The 17,300-nt window shown below is 35.1% G+C and overlaps 1 protein-coding gene across 2 annotated transcripts in view; it reads right to left on the bottom strand.

Moving 5' to 3' along the window:
* Positions 1 to 17,300, bottom strand: part of dcc (DCC netrin 1 receptor) — a 377,917-nt gene that overhangs the window by 21,192 nt on the left and 339,425 nt on the right. For both annotated transcript variants that reach the window (XM_088630328.1, XM_088630329.1), the window contains exons 23-27: positions 15,004 to 15,166; positions 8,388 to 8,611; positions 6,099 to 6,215; positions 3,202 to 3,351; positions 425 to 643 (exon numbers count right to left, since the gene is read on the bottom strand). In XM_088630328.1, coding sequence (XP_088486454.1) covers positions 425 to 643; positions 3,202 to 3,351; positions 6,099 to 6,215; positions 8,388 to 8,611; positions 15,004 to 15,166 — 873 coding nt within the window. The remainder of the gene's footprint in view (positions 1 to 424; positions 644 to 3,201; positions 3,352 to 6,098; positions 6,216 to 8,387; positions 8,612 to 15,003; positions 15,167 to 17,300) is intronic.

The raw sequence follows: 17,300 nt of genomic DNA, 5'->3' as shown, positions 1-17,300 counted from the left end.
TTCCTTTCATTTTTCAATCATGATGTCTTTAGGCATCACTTGTTATGCACATTTTTACAGTTAACAACCTTTAATGTTGCCTTCCAGAACTGAATAGTCTAGTATAGTATGGGATGGCATGGTATGACATGGTATGGTATCATAGCGAAGAGTAGTACAGTAGCATATATGAGGCATGCAAAAGCAAAAGGCATATTTTTAACAAATTCAAGCCACCTGAACATTCTTTACAGACAATACCTGTTTCAAAATGCGAATACAGTTGTTTTATTCGAAGAGGCCATTAGGGTACCATAAGGCAAGGTAATTTTTAGCAATAATTCAGAGTCTTTCTTGTGATGAAACGGCCAATAAGGAATACATTTTATTTCATCTGCTGTGTCATAACCTAGACAATAGAGGCCCTGTTTCAAAGCAGCCTTACCTGTTTGAGGGAGGAGTGGTGTGTAAGGGACTTTGGGCTCTATGGTGCTCATTGGAGGAGGCAGAAGTGGGTTGGCAAAGCTGCGCAGAGGATGGGTGGGCCGTACGCAAGCAGTGGGGATGGTCCTGCTGGGCACCTCCTCTGAACCTGCATGTTCTGACTGTGTGGGTGCAAGTAGAGTCTGCTGCTGGGAGTGTGGTGCAGAGCCCTCAGCCATTGCTACAAAAAAAAGGCATTTGTTCACTGTAATTTAAGGGGCAACATAGGGAACCACAAGCCTACAGGTACAGCCTACAGCACAGGATATTATAAATGTAATACTGATTTATTGCACAAGCATTCACCCTCCCTCTGTCAATACTTGGTGGAAGCACCTATGGCAGCCATCGTTGTCCATTCTTTGCAGACTTGCTCAAGCTTTGTCAAGTTTGTTGGGTATCATTGGAAAGCACCTTTCAACTCTTGCAACAGATTTTCAATTAAAATCAACTCCAGTGTAGCTTTGGCTTTGTGCTTTGTGTCAGTGTCCTGCTGAAATGTAAATTCAGTTTTCAAATCATTCTAAACAAAGTGGATTCACAGTCCATGTCTTAGCCCATGTAAGATGGGATGTTTTGTCAGACACCTTCAAGAAATAAATTTAGTTGAATTATGAATTATTTGTTGAACAAATAAAATTTGTTGAATTTATGTTTCTGGCCACAATGGAAAGTCATCTTGATGGTGAGGTAGGAGAGCAGCCAAGATACAGCCCCCATTATGCTTTATGATCAGGTATGTCTGCTGGAAAGTAGACAATGTTTCTCATTGAGTCCTTAAAGTTCAAGTTTTAACTAGTGTCTCCAGAGAAAAATCTTCCAGTAGTCTTGTGGATCACCCAGGTGCACTTTGGCAAACTTTTATGTACAGCATTTATGTACTGAGAGAGCAAAGCTTTCTTCCTGGCTTTCCTTCCCTGAAAACACACCCATGAAGAATGTTCTCTGGAGTATTTTCCTGATGGTTGAGGCATGAACACTGACATTATCTGCAGCACCAGAGGCCTCTAGACTCTTTTGATGTTGCTGGGTGTTGTCATCAATGGTCCTGAATATTATCCACTGTCTATCTATCTAATAGTGGTTAGATAGAGCCTCAGATGCTTAGAACTGGTTTTGTAACCCTCTCCAGACTGATGAGCATCAACTACTCTCTTTCTGAGGTCCTCTGAAATCTCTTTAGAGTGTGGCATGATGCGCTTCCACTCACCTGTATAGTGAAGATCAAACTTAGAAAGTTTCTGACCATTACATAAGACAGGTCTATCCATACTTAGTCCTTGTTTACCTGTTACTAGTTACCCAATTATTTAACCACAAACTTCTAGTTATCCCCTTACTTGTGCTTTGTAAACAAGGGTATTGCATATTATTTCAACTCTGCCGATTATTACTACTAGTGATAATAAAGATCATTATTACTAATGATGGTTTTTACTTCATACTCCACAGAAAACATTTTAATGCTGAGAAACATATGTTTTTATACTTATATTGGGATTCAAATACTTTGTTTTTCTCAGCACTGTACCTAGAGATAAAGTAATATAATGAGGCAAATACAACAAAATTCAACCTACTTGGGACACTGTTTAAGCTACTGTAATTACATCTGGAGATAAGCTTAACTTTAAAAAAAAGAGAGAAAATCAAAACCAAGCAAAAAAAAAAAACCATCTAATGAAATGGACTTGATATGAGTGTATGATGTTTTCATCCATAATTAAGAGGGAAACTCATGGATGTTGAAGGTGCTTCAGGGGTGTTTTAATGAACAATATGCTGAAAATATTTACAAGTTTGGGAATGCAGTTGCTATGAGACACTGTAGTAAACTCCAGTCATTAGTTAATCCGTTCAATAAAATGAAAGTGATGCTTTTAATTGTGAGCTTTCATTTTACCTGTAATCCTGTAAAAGAAATGTACAATATTCGGGCTGAAACCAAGATCAACAAACCACCTGAACAGCTGTCCCTAAGCCCGATTCAAAAATACAGTATTAGAAATATAAATGACTCAGTAATTTTTTCAGAGTGTGAACCACTCTGTAAATGGTTCCTATTTACATTTCTGTTCATTCATTTTGTTTGTATAAAAATTCCAATTGCAATTGCAATTTAAAACCGCAAATGTGTTCAAACCTATGGATAACTGCCTACTCTTGATTTCTTTTCGTGTTTAGATGAATTTTCCCAGGACTGATATGAAACAAGGTAACTCTAATACCTTCTTGATGAATAAACTTGTACCTCAGTACTTTTGTTTCTCTTTGTTATGGACAATACTCAGAGCAATCATGATTTTCATAATACTAAATAGAAAAACTGCTGAGTACTTATTTTACATTATTTATGTTGCAAAAAACCTGCTATCAGAAGAATGGATTTCAGATTTCAAAGCATTAAGCACTTTTTTAATATTTCAAAGACAGACACACTGTTTTGTGAATAAAATGGGAACTATGCAATTTAAATGCTAATAATTCTAAACAGCCCCTAGATTACTAAGTATTCTATTGATTAGTTACAAATTGCATTAGCAGCTGATTTTCTTTTAAAAAACATAGTGCGATTATTTTGTGAACACCTTTATGGATATGACTGTGTTTATTTTAATATGGAAGATTCCTCCACTAAGTGTGCATGCAATGTTCTTTGATGATTTACTGTATTTCACAGGATGGCAGACTGTCTGAGGGAAAGAAACAGAAAGAACAGGATTCTGTGTTAGTCTTTACCTGATGCAAAGCTGCGTTCAACGGAGAGTGCTGGGAATGGCACAGACCGCAGGGTGAACTGGGGATGGGGGTACCCACAGGTAGGTGAAGGCAGGATCCCTGGGTACTGGGCACTCTCTAAAGTTGGCACTGGTATAGCACTTACAACAGCTATAAAAAAAGGAAAAAAATATATTAAAAGTTAAATAATATGAATACAAAGATGAATTGCATTACATCACAGATTTTTGCAGACTAACTTCATAGATTAAGGTGTAGCATAACTATTTAAAAAGCACACTTCCTTGTGTGATATACTGTAGGGATATACTGTAAAGCAACAATTAACAGATCTATTTGTCAACTACTTGCATGTTGTGGGTCACGTACAAAGATACAATTAAGTTGTGTTACTATAGACGTCTGATGCCAGCCCTATCCTGAACACTTCACCGCCCTTACAGTAAATGATGCACTTTCAAAGGTCACATTGTTCAGAATGAACACCCTTCTATGGGCAACGTCATTAGGACTGCCCAAGAGCGTAAGCTCAAGTGTCATGTGATACACATGCACACTTGTTATAATAACAGAAAAAAAAAATACACTGCACTCATAAACACCCAGCATTGATTTTACAATTAAGTTAAATATGGAATGTTTGGTTCAGATGGAAAGATCACCAAGCAAGACAGTTTTGCAGGACTAGGCCCTGTGGAGTATATTTATAGATACAGTCATAGTTGCTCAAAATGGAAAAGTGAAGAAGGGAATGGAAGAGTGATTGTGCTTTGACCTTGAAAGCGAAACTTAAAAAAAACACAAAGAAAACTGCCGAATGGCAGGGGAGCTTGGCTCTTCGAATGCCTGAGGAGTATAGGGTTGAGATCCGTATCTCCTCTGACTCTGAAATGGTGTCAAACCTGGAATAACTGCTTGAGAAGTTTTTGCTATCAGGCGGAAAAAAGGCTCGGCAGCTTATAATGTATTCTCTCTAAAAAGATTTTATTTAAAAGTTCCATTAACTTTTTCAGTTAGTGGAAGTATTTGTTTTGTACTTTGAGACTGAAAGTTGACTTACAGTAGAATTATTTGAGAAGGTCTGTCTGTATTATAGGGGGAAGACTACGTCCTCTTTAGTGTAAGTTAGCACAGAATTTAAATAAAACCCTATCTAAAAAGACTTACAGCTAATAGTATAATTATTCACAAGCAGATGAACAAAGAGTTACATAGTGCAATCACAGCACTTGTAGAGTACTGACACTGGACATACAGCATAAATATTAAGTTATACAGATGAGTAATAATTATTGTATACTAGGGATCTTAAAAATGTATACTGTATACTAATTAGTGACCCTTAACTTAGACAGCACCAGTATGGCTGCACATACTGTACTTAATAAAGGGGCTATTGAGGTGTGCAGTTGCATTCATATCTAGATAGGTAACAGTCCCAATTACAGTGAACTTAAAAGTGTTGAAAATTTCCAGATGACCAGCAGACGTGACCTTGTAATATTATGCATATACTGTCAAATTCAAGTTGATATTTATTTAAAATAATATTGTCAGTGTATAAACGAGGAGTATGAATACATTACATTTCCCCTTGAAGAATATATTGTTTTTATTATAATAAATTAGGAATAGGTATTGATATTGATATTTATGGTGGTAAAGCCTTAAGGTAGAGATTTCAATTATTGTTTTGTCTGAATGACAGTCAAAGCACTTGTTATTAAAAGCAGCCTTTTCATTTGTGTTCATAAAAATAAAAATGTTTTCAAGGGTTTCAGGTTCCTAACCCTAATACTATAGATGCTTTTCGTTCTCATTTTGCAGCTCAGCTGAAGACTTTATGGAATTTAATCAAGCCATTATTTTGAAGCATGGTTCACAGATTTGTTGAGCTAATTAAAGTTGGCGCTTGAACTGGTCTGAAATTTCATGTCACTCCAATCCACTGCCCAGCGATTACAGTACTCCCTAAAGCTACAGTACCTGTTATTCCACAATACAATATCACAAAAATACCAACAACAATACACCAGCCTTGAGTTCATCTTGTTAGAAAATAAATAAGTCAACACGGAACATTTGACAGACAATTACACATTTGTCTAAACAAACAGATACACATACAGTATGTGTCCAATGAGTTTGAGACATTTTTTAAAAACCTACAAATTAGAAACGCATACTGTATAACTACATGTAACTTAAGAAACCACGTGAGTCTTAACGTTACATTTTTAATACATTTGATTTGTAAATAGAAATGCAGCAGTATACATACTGTATAAGAGGTTATATGTAAATATTTATTTAATTATATATAGTTTGTTGTTCTGTTGTGAAGTACTCCAAATTAAAAACGAAGAGAGAAAGATATTTAATTCGACTGCCTAAATGTGAGATCTTGATCAGGAAAAAGTAGAAAATAGATCATAAGCTAAAGTCGAGAACAAAATGAAGCAAAAATAAAGCATTTTCACTCCTTCAGATATTGAATACAGGAGTCTGTAATGTTTCCTTATAGGGCAATGACCAATGACACTCTCCTTAGATCAAGACTTCTGTCTTAAAGGTGGAAAATGCATCAGTTCTTTTAAAATAAACCTTTGTTCCATGACCACTATAATTAATTTAATATCTGTGAATGGTAAATAGTCATGCCATAATAAGCAATTAAGAAATAAGGTAGTATCACATTTTGAAGCACAAAGTTAATGTTCAAAAATAATAAACTGATTATTATTCACATTCTTGTATAATAAATGTTAATAAAATATGCACATACTGAAAAGCATGCTTTTCTTTTTAGAAAGTAAATGATGGCTCTTTGGTGTAGAATAGGACTGTATCCAAACGGGAATGGGAGGATTGCTGGTCTTCAGTAGTCTGCTACTTACGAGGGTTGTTGGGCTGTGAATCCATGGGAATCATCAATTTGGTACGTGTTGCTCTCCTTGCAGCCAAGGAGCGTTCTAGAGTGGACATGCTGCTTGATGCCTCATCTCCTTCTGCACCTGAAGGGAGAGAACCACAGTCACAAAGCTGACTTAACACCATTTCTATAAATCACAATCGTTAAAACAAGGGAACAAGCAATAGCTTTATTCCATGCTTCCATCCAGAGAAGAGAGAAAACACAACGTTTCTGCTGTGAAGCCTTCTTCAGGTGTCTTCAGAAGGCTTCACAGCCGAAACATTGTGTTTCTGAAGACACCTGAAGAAGGCTTCACAGCAGAAACGTTGTGTTTTCTCTCTTCTCTTTTCAGCATGGAATATACCTACTGTATTACTCGTTCCTTTGCAGACTACGCATGCTGACACAGCTACCCACCTGAACCATTAAAACAAGCACATGACACGCCTGATTATGTCTATTTAAGACCAATGTGTTTGAAACACAGGGTTTTAATTTGAAATCAGCATAAAAGACAACACAGAGGCCTAGTGAAGCTGTATATTTAGGGACCAGCAGCAAAGTTCCGTGTTTTTGGGTAGTGCGTTGATTGAGTTCAGGCCACAGTGCTGCTGGTGAGGAATTTAACCCTTACTTCAGATTAAATTTTAACATTTACTTCTGAATACAGTTAAAATGATCAGGGAAAAAAAAAACATTTTAAAAAGAATTTGAAATGCTGCATATTGCTGTCTTGTTATCGGTATTCCAATATGTATCTGCAGTGTGTACATTTTAAAGAAACAAAAGGAGGCAGGAGATATATACTGTACAGTAAAATAAGTGATAATAAATTGGACAGAGGTTCCAAATATTTGCATTCCAGAGAACAATTTTAAATGGTTATAATCCAAATTATCTGCCTGTCATTTTGATGGTAAAACACACTTGCTCTTCCTGAAGGTAATATATATAAAACATGAAAACATATATAGTACAGTACTCATGTTCAAAAAAGAAAAAAATAACTTATAACAACAGTGTGCTAATCTGTACACATAACTAGGACAGTAGTAAATACTGTAGAGTAGAATTTTGTTTTCTTTACTGTATGTGTATGTGATTGCAGAGCAGTCATATCGACTTTCTACAACGTAATTTGTTATTTTCAGGAAATGTGAGTGCCTATGAAATGACAGGCACTTAGTATATAGTTAAAACAAATTGAAATTTCCTTAAAGAAGGCATTTTAATGGAAAACAATAATTATTAAATAAATAAATCATATTAAATCATTTGAAGATCCTAGCAAGAAAGTGAAGGTATTTCTTGCTACTGTAGGTATGAATGAACCTTTTTAATATTTTATTTTTTTAAATGTTGCATTTGAATTATTTTCACATATAAATTGTGATTACTTAAAGGCTTCTAAAGTTCCCCAAAACTGACTATGAGACCACTATAATAAAATATTTCATTAAAAGTACAGTGGAAGACATCTGTAAGAATATTAAGGATGAACACCACAGTGATAGTAAGTAATTGCAAGCCATGCTATTTCTAGTTTTATAATTGTTATTGGTATTATTTATTTGACAGATGCTGAAAGGGGAGACTTGCACTTTCTTGCACAAATAGTAAAATATTTGATAATGATATGTCTGGTTCTGTTTAATTGCTTTGTAAACAGTACTTCAACAAGGAATTTATATTAAAGCACATCTCACACAAAAAGTCCATCCATACTATCAATCCATTTCTGGCGAATCATATTATGAGCTCAGTAAATTCCTTTACTCTAGTGTACCCCACTGCATTAGATTCAATATAAAACCAATAGTTGCTTGTAACTATTCCTAAAGTCAAAATTAAAAAGCAGAATGTCCTTATTTATAATATGTATGTGTAAATTCTACTTTATGGTAGTTACATTAAAAAACAACAACTATTAGCTACACTACCTAATACCTTTAAACCTTTACAGGTTGATACACTGTTAACAGAAACACATTCTTTTATTTATGTATTATTTAAAAATGTTTTGTTGTCTTTGCTGCCTTTGCCCAAAATGAGTGTAAAACTTTGACATGCTACCATTCTGGTCTCTATTAATGGATACTGTATGTCAATGGAATTGCAAATAAAGGTTGCATAGGTTTAGAGATAGAAATCTTCATAGGGAAAAACCAAGAGCCCATCAGAAGATTTCTTTTAATTTGTAGAATTATAGTAACAGGTGTGTGAAGGTTACAGACCTAGGTCTTCTGAGACTGCGTGTGAGGGCCTGTCATACCTGAGTGGCTGCTCTTGCTTCCCATCTGGCTCTCTGATTGGCTGTGGCTGATGGGTGTGATATCTTCGCAGCCCTGCATGGGTGAATCTCGACCTGTAGGGGCAGAGCCTGAGGGCTTCTCGATATTTTTCAGCTCCATCTCTTCATGGTGGATCCACAAGTCTGGGGGCCTCAGATCCTTCTGACTGCCTTTCCTTTTTCCCGTGCTATGGGTGGCACGTTTCCTAGGGGAGGACATTTTGTTTGTTGTTTTACTCTGTTATGTGTAAGAAACAAAGACATTTCAATCCAAATGCTCAGACTCACACCTGTATTTGAAGGGAATGATCTTTTCCCTGAACTCCAAATCTCATTTTCAAGTCTAGTCTGATATGAATCTATGCTACTGCATATCATAAAAAGAACATTTTATCCATTAATTCTGGTTTATGATCATGAAGGGTTTAAAAACTTGTACGGCACTCACACTTTGCAAACTTCATAGGCCAGTGGACCTGGTTATTTATTATTACAACAGTGAGACGAAAAATACTTTTGTTACAAATAGCACCTTGAAGTTAAAGAACTTTCAGAACAAGCTGCATCTTTTAACCTTGACAGTGTCAATGGATTACTCTAGCATACCCATAACTCATACTAAATGAGGGAAAAGCTTTACAGTTGCCTGACATGTGTTTATGGTCAAACCATTTCATCTTGGGTTTTTTTCCCCCAGCTCTGCAGACATCTCTAAATCACAAATTGAGCTCAACTGAGAAATGTCTGAGGAAATAATGTCTTTTCTAATTCATTAATGATATGCTTGAAGACACTAATCCTTTTCTTCATTTGTCATGGTGTCATTGTTTCCATAATTACATGCTTCTATATTCCAGGGTCTCTGTGTTTCTCAAGGGTGTTTCTCATATCCCCCTGTCGTCCTTCCTTGGAAATAAAGTCACTAGGAATTATTACGTTCACATAACAAAAACATGCTCTCACCTTCCCCTAGGCTGTACATAGAGCATTTAATCTTACAGATAAACTCCCATCATAATTTAACAATGAAAATACAACATATGCAGTTGAGACTCTTTTCCATTTTCTCAACAAATATTGACACAAACATTTCTTTATTACATTTACAAATAAAGGAAAGTACTACTACTAAATAACACTGGTTAGTTTTCTTTCCATATTGTGATCTGTCAATTATTTTTTAGTTTGTCTTACTGATATGGTTCTCCACCACTACAAGGGACATGGAAATGCAGTATCAGGCAGTCACACAGTGTATCCAATCCTTCTCATACTGTAGAGACTAAGTTGGCCAAATTTAAGCATTGGGTGGAGAATACATGAAGCTCTCATTGATAACTTCACTTGCACAGAAACACAGGTTTTGATGAAGCTTAATAAAACATGCATAATCAGGCTGAAAGTCTATTAAAAAACATCAGTTCCAACACTGAAAAAAGTATTATTGGGGTTTCTACTGTATGTCCAATATAGTACAATACATGCAAAACAGCATAAAAACCCTACAGGTTGTGAGTGATTTAAAAATACACACAACTTCTTCCAAAAACACTGGTTTGCTGATTGGCTTTCTCTACCTTTATGAAACATTCTGCAACAAATTAAAGGGTAGAGAAACCAAAATTTGGAGCCAAGGATAAATAAACTTTGAATTATTACTCCAATGTAAACAAATTTAAAAACGACTCCAATAAAAGAAAAAAATAAACACAGAATTTAAAAGGAATTGATATATAAAAAAAACTTTCTGTATACTGTATACAGTACTATACATAAATCGTTTAGGATGTGAACTCATAGGAATATACAGTATAATGTACAGTATATTGCAAGTGTTGGATACTTTTAACCCATGATTCAGTGTTAAGTGCTCTTTTATAATTAAACAATACAAAAAATCTTGATCAAAGCTTGATCAAATAAATGAATAAAGAAATAAATGTTTTTTATAATTTTCATCAACCTCACCTTAATCCTTCATTCACGCTTAAGAAATTTTAGAGAACAGGGAACTGAATAACAATACTATACAGTATGTACAGACCTGTATCATCACAGGTCTAAAAAATGATGATTTTTTATCATTTAAAAATAGTCTAAAAAATAGTCACTTAATGGCAGGGCAATATTTGAATACTTGATTTTTACTCAAATAAATCAAAATCCTGACAATACTTTCAATCCTGACAAAAATATGATTGAGACTACTGTGCAACGATAAAAGCATTGCTTAACATTGCAGTGCATTTATATGAAAAAATGAAAATTGTTGTGTATGTGACCACAGTATGATAGAATCAAATGTTATACAGTATGTACTGTCTGTTAAACTTCTAGCTTTTTTTACTGGACTTTCTATAAACAAAGAAAATTACAGTATATGAGGCTTTGCACTTGCTATGCTTATTTATCTCATTCTGTGATTTAAGTGTTATTTTTTTGTATAAATAGGGACTGTTGGATGTACTGTATGGATGGGTAGACACTGTAGGTGTGTAAAAACAATAATTGAAATTAATTTTTCCATTTAAATGTTATTTTGTGATTAAGAAGATTTAAAATGTGGTCTATTTGGAGAGAGAAAATAATGCTTTGAAGAAAATAACGCTTTGAAAGGGGATCTATAAACTTTCAAGTCAGTTTAATGAAATACTGGTTCTAATACCACCACAACACAAAATTACAGCAGATGTTGGTTCTTCTGGAATAGATTAGATAAACTGACACATTGACACAGGGTTCATTCGTTGTCATGAGGTCAATGTTGCACCTATAATTGTTTGTATAAAAATGTTTTTCAGTATTGTTTAACATTAATGTCTCCACAATTGAAAAAAATACAGTACTTTGTCCATTACAAATACAAAACTCTAGAAAGACAACATAGATTTTCTTCATATACAGCAGTTTATGAAATTAATTAGAGATTTTTTAGCTGGAGTTAGATGAAGCTGAATGGATTTTGCACCAATCCCCCCAAAAACTGAAAGTTGTCCTGTTATAGTGCCAATTTAAATCACAGTGTGAACTGGCAGTTCAACTGCAGCGTGATACTATTAGCATGATAAATTATTCAAACTACAGAGTTAAAAAACTGACAGGCAATGTGTTTGAAGTAATTATCTCACATTCTGTCAAGTGTGGCCTTTTCCTTTGGTAGTTTGTAAAGGAGACACCTAAGAGGAAGTTGTTTTTGTAACAGTGCCTTCTCTGGTGAGAGTTATATGATACTGCTAATGAGGACACGACCCATCGGGAGGTCCAGACTCTAGATGTGAACAACACATCCATTCCCATAGGATAAGACTGACAAACTGTTAAAAACTCATTCCAAGCTGGCACCTCCACATGCAGCGCACAACTGTTGTCACATCTATCCCCCCGCTCTCAAATGTCTACAGGCGATATTGAAAAAAAAATATATAAAAAAGAAACCTGCAGAGGTTTATTGTAGCTGATTAAATGCAAGCAAGCCCTTAGACACTAGAAATCAGAATCTAAATCTTCACAGAGAGCAGCATGTAACATACTGAAAGATTCCCCCCTCCTCCCCAATATATCTTAGACACAATTAACCATTAGTGTTACAATTTATGTACGTTATGAACATCAATTTACTCAAAGCCTCGAGCCAGAGAGAACAGCTTAGTTTGGTTGACTAGAAACCAGGCTTGCCATTTATCAATCTTTAATTCACACTGATCCGAATCTTCAAAATCTTCATCACAACAACCTAAGGTAAATTATACACGAGCAGCCAATATGTAGTACTACTCTGGCTAATCTATCACATTTACTATCAAATTTAAGTGGCTGACTGCCAGGTGTTCCTCATCTTTAATACTGTTTGTTCCTCCCTGCACATTCATAAAGCTGAAAGTCTACCTTTATACTACAACATACAGATGTCAAGCTTAATGGTTTAAATTTCAGCAGAAAATCACTGAAGAAGTGACATAAAGTCTACATAAAGAAGGAAAGTGAAAGCAGGAGGAGAAGAATGTAAAATGTCTAAAACTTCAGCATGGCAGTCTATATGTATGCTAAAGTGGAGGAGAAAGCTGATCTAGATATGATACTGTATGTGCTGCATCAACGTGAAAAGGGAATTTGAACTTAAGGAGCACAAAACCGTGACATAATGGATAATCTGCTACCTAGAAAAGAGTGCAGATGCTCCTGAATCAGATCCTGTAATGAAAAACCATTAGAGACACACACCAGGTGACAGATTGAGACGAAAATACTGAATTTTCAGTGTAAAGACTTAAGGCTTTGCCAGTAAAATGCTGGTGCCAATAAACAGTTGAGCTGCATAGGGATTTAAGATCAGCTAGGGCTCTGAACAGAACTATAAATTTTTGTGTCTGGAATTGTCAATTAATGTAGATGCTAGCAACACGAAGTACAAATGGTCTCTTGTTAGCAGCCTTTCTTATGTTAAAATTGGTACAGTATGTTACTGTAATCTGAACAACTGAATAGATTGACAGTTTACTTCATTACTACATATTAGGCTCACCTTATTAAAATGATTTGAGTGAATAATTCATCCATTGAGTAGAACAAATCTTTGTTAAAATGAATTGAGATTTAATGTAACTTATTACTACAAAAACCCTTTGAATTCAATAATAAAAGTATCTCAAATGAATGAGGCTTTGCTTCTGTAAATGGTCACTCAGCCACCTATTACTACACTATATTTTAATATTCTAAGATTTGTATGAAATAATAGATTTGTATGAAATAATGTTACAATGCATTTAGACTATACAATTCTAATTTTCTCTTGTCTGACAAGGCGCTTGGTTGCAGTATCACTTAAATCCGTGATATTCACTCCTGGCCTTGGAGGGCCTTGGAGACTACTATATTTTATGGGTAAATTATAATCCTCAGTGAATAAAGACCTGGAAGCAGTAATTGTAATTAAAACCAATTTAGTGAAAATTTCATTCCAATCAAGTCATTAAGACTCCAGAATACGATTAAAACCAAAAGACACGGTGGCTCTCCAGGATAAAGAGTGAATATCATTGACTTTAATGCTTTGTTGCAAACTCCATGGGGGATTTTAGATATGATATTTAATAGCTTCCATTTTGCCAGTGCTACACAGGCCAATATGGGCATTTTATCCCATCTCAGCTTTTGAACTCTGTAATACTATCAAATGCGCCATGAGCTCAAGGTGGTATCCCTAACCAGTCTCCTCCATGCCCAGTTTCTCTGTTTAGAGGTACAACCTGATGTAGGCAATGTCTGGATGGTAAGACATGTTTTACCCTTTCAGTGATCGACTGATCATTAAGTTCATAGTGAAATTCTTTGTCTTTGATGTGGTTTAACTTTTCTCCACATATTTGCCTTTCTGCATCTTAAGTCATGTGTTTTGAAAACTTGGTCCTTCACGGTTGAATCTTTGGTTCAGATTCATTACCTGATTGAGGGACCTTACAAATTTGTGTATTTATTCTAAAATCATGTGTACCACTATTACTGCACCCAGAGAGATGTCAATCTATTGATTGTGTGTTTTGTCAAAGTAATGTTGTGTACCTGTAATAATTTCGGTTTGCTAACATGCAGTGTAGAGGGTGAATACTTGTGCAATCAACACATTGTTTTGTACTTTTGGCTGAAATTTCTTTTTTTTGAAAGTGTTCAATTTTAGCAATCAAGGTTTGATAAAATATTTACTGAAAGGAGGATATGTACACATCATTTGGAAGGCACAAATAGTTGTGTAGGCCAGTTCATGTACAAGGTGATTTAGTAGAAATCTGTCAACTTAAATGTGAAAAATAGTCTTTAAAGGTTTATTGTTCTGAAACCCAACTATACTGTACCTTCATCCATTCTCTAACCACTTCACCCAATTTAGGGTCATGGAGGTGTCAGAGCTTATCCCAGCAAGCAAGCAGGCACAAGACAGGATACACTCTGAACAGCATACCAGTTCATCATAGTATCCTTAAACCCAATTTTGAAATTGCACTTAATTGTATTTTGTTATTAAAAATACAGAGAAAATTGTTGGAGTAAAAAGCTTTGAAAACGACAAATATAATTAATGTTTCACACTGGCTGCTTACAGCCTGTATTATTTTCTTATTACAATCAAGGTTTACATTAACAGCTGTATTTCGGCTATTGTTTTTTTATTTACCCAACTAAAAAATAGTTAAGATCATATCCCTGGTCAATATTAAATTTAAAAAATTGTTTATTTTGTACTGTGAGATATTACAAAGAGTCCTGGGATTTTTTTGGTTCTGAGTCTGCTTAATAGGACACAAATGGCAATGAGCGATCAGCAAAATGCATCATTATTTCACAGCTGGCATAAATTACCATGTGTTCCACACTTGGAAGTGAGCTGGAAGCAATTAACAGGCACTTGACTCAGAAGAAAAAAACCCTTTCCAAACATATACTATACTTCATTTCTATTTAAGACTTTTGTCCCTTCTGCATTATTGTAAGGAGCATGCAACATAGGAGCCCTAAAGTTAATTGGAGTAAAACTGTTTGAATTTCCGATTAATCAGCAAGGGCATTGTGGAAGCTGTACAACAGTCCCCCTGTGACTTACTTCCTTTGTTGTGCTGAGGAGCGACGTGTGCAAATCACAGCCACGATGACAACAACAACCACAGTCACAGCACCAACAGAGACCACGATTATCACCAGCAGGTTACTGTTCTTCTGTGGGGTCACGCTGCCATGGGAAGGGTGAATCTGACCAATGGGAGGCTCTGAAAACCAGAACATAAAACAGACTTTCAGACTGCAGAAGTGATTAAGTAAACAGTAGTTACATGCCATATCATAAAACCTAAACCTGGAGTTTTTTCAGTGACAAACAGCACCAAGAAGAATACAGGTTGACAAAAGTCTCCAATATATAAATAGAAGTGTGCTTTAGAAGATTTAGTCTGTTAGCAATAATTCTAAACAGGAAAAAAACCTGACGTAAGACAAATATAATCATTTTAACGTGAATACAATTAGTAGAATGTTTATGGAATTTCCGCAGATTCAATCTAGATACTAGCATACTATATCAAAGACTTTTTTGAAGAATTTCATAAAAAGACGCGGTCCTTAATGTTTGGCCCATTGAAATAACAAAAAAGGGAAAAATTTTAATGAACCCCAAAAATCTTGTCTAAATTAATAGACAATGAAGTTCTGTATGGATAATGACAGTTCAATGTGAGAAACCTTGTTATTACAGTACGCTTCCTACTCTTCATCAAAATGGCAAAGAATTATTTCATTTAATTTGCTGTGATTATTATTTTATTTTCTTATTTCTAATTTTAATTATAATACATAAACTATAATTTGTAGAATATAGAACATTTTCATTTTCTGTGGAAGATTATCTTTAGTATATTAGAATGTTACTAATGGGGTCTGAAATGTTCTGCTATCCCAATCTCCACATCAGCAGCAACTGATGTGCATTACCAGCACTGAGAGTATGTTCCTATGACCTGACAATAGCTGTAACTAAATGTAATATGATATTGGTACTGTATATGCCTCTAAATTGTAATCATAACTGTAAATGTACAGTTATATAAACAAAACTACACTAAACTAACATGTTGTGCAAAAGTTTTGGGCATTTTACTTTGTTTTACTTACTATTTTATGCCGCTAACATACTGACTGATTTGCTTTTCTTGTTTTAGTACAGAATGTAGCCTTTTAGCTTTATGGATCTGTGGTTTTATTGATAATCAAGATTAGGTACTGCAGTATAGTACGTCACATTGGCTGCTTGTGTATAGCATTTGTATTTGTCTGATCAAGTTTTGGAAGATTCAGATCAATGTGAATTAAAGACTGCTAAATAAGAAGCAATCTCAGTTCATCAATCTTCTTTTGCAAGGCTCTGTATATTATAACTATCATATAATGTATTGTACTAAAAGTACCATTTAATTTAGTAATAACCAATTATGGATTTAAAAAGCACATTTTGCTTTTAATGTCGGAAACAATTATGCAGCCAACAACTGCAATGGAGAAAATGCGTGCTATATGGCAACACAACCCTTACAGCCATCAGACAAACTCATGCAAATAAGGTTTTATGAAGCAATACAGAATTTTGTATTGCATCATTGGCCTTGGGCTCCATCCTTCAAGGAATGCCTGCTTTCTGAAAACCCGGTGAAGCTTAACAGCCTGACCGGCAGCAATTCCTGGTAGCAGTTTATTGCCACTCTCCTTCAGTGAGCAGAGCTAAGAAAATAGATGAAAGCAGGGGAGGAAGAGGTGAACCAGAAACACTCAGCAAGATTAATTGCTTAGAGGTAGCTTTAAATATCCCTTCCTTACCACTCATTTGATGCATTTGTTCTTTAATTAGCAAATGTGTGTTAGCTACTCATTCTGATGACGTACAGTATGTGCTACAGGGGAAGAATCAGCATATTCTTCAGTGTTCTGTGTTGTACTGTATGTAGGAGGATAGAGAAATTAGAATCCTGCCGGAACCATAGTTTTTCTTAATTTTTGCCATGAACAGCTTTTTGTGAACAGTAAATGTTCCACTCAGAAAACACTACAATGGTAGTAGCATAATTGCATTCCATTAGTTGGTGTGCATTTCATGTATTAAAAGAAAAGGGGCACATTCTTTCAGCAGTACTGCAGAATCTATGCTTATGAACTGATTTTCAGGCAACACAGACACCTTTAGTTTAAAGTGTTCACAGAAAAAGAAGAATATGCTATGCTATCTATCTTTGATTAATGTTCAGTAAATGTTAAAGACAAGACTGTTATTTGTCCTCAGATGCCATGACACTAATAAGACAAGGGATATAGCAAAAACAAACAAGAAATATTGTTCTCAACATTGAGTCTGGGTCT

Source organism: Lepisosteus platostomus, chromosome 4 (assembly GCF_059453375.1).
Source record: "Lepisosteus platostomus isolate fLepPlt1 chromosome 4, fLepPlt1.hap1, whole genome shotgun sequence".
NCBI classification, from domain to species: Eukaryota; Metazoa; Chordata; class Actinopteri; order Semionotiformes; family Lepisosteidae; genus Lepisosteus; species Lepisosteus platostomus.
Note: the sequence above shows the minus strand (reverse complement) of the source record. Positions and strands in the feature narration are given on the sequence as shown.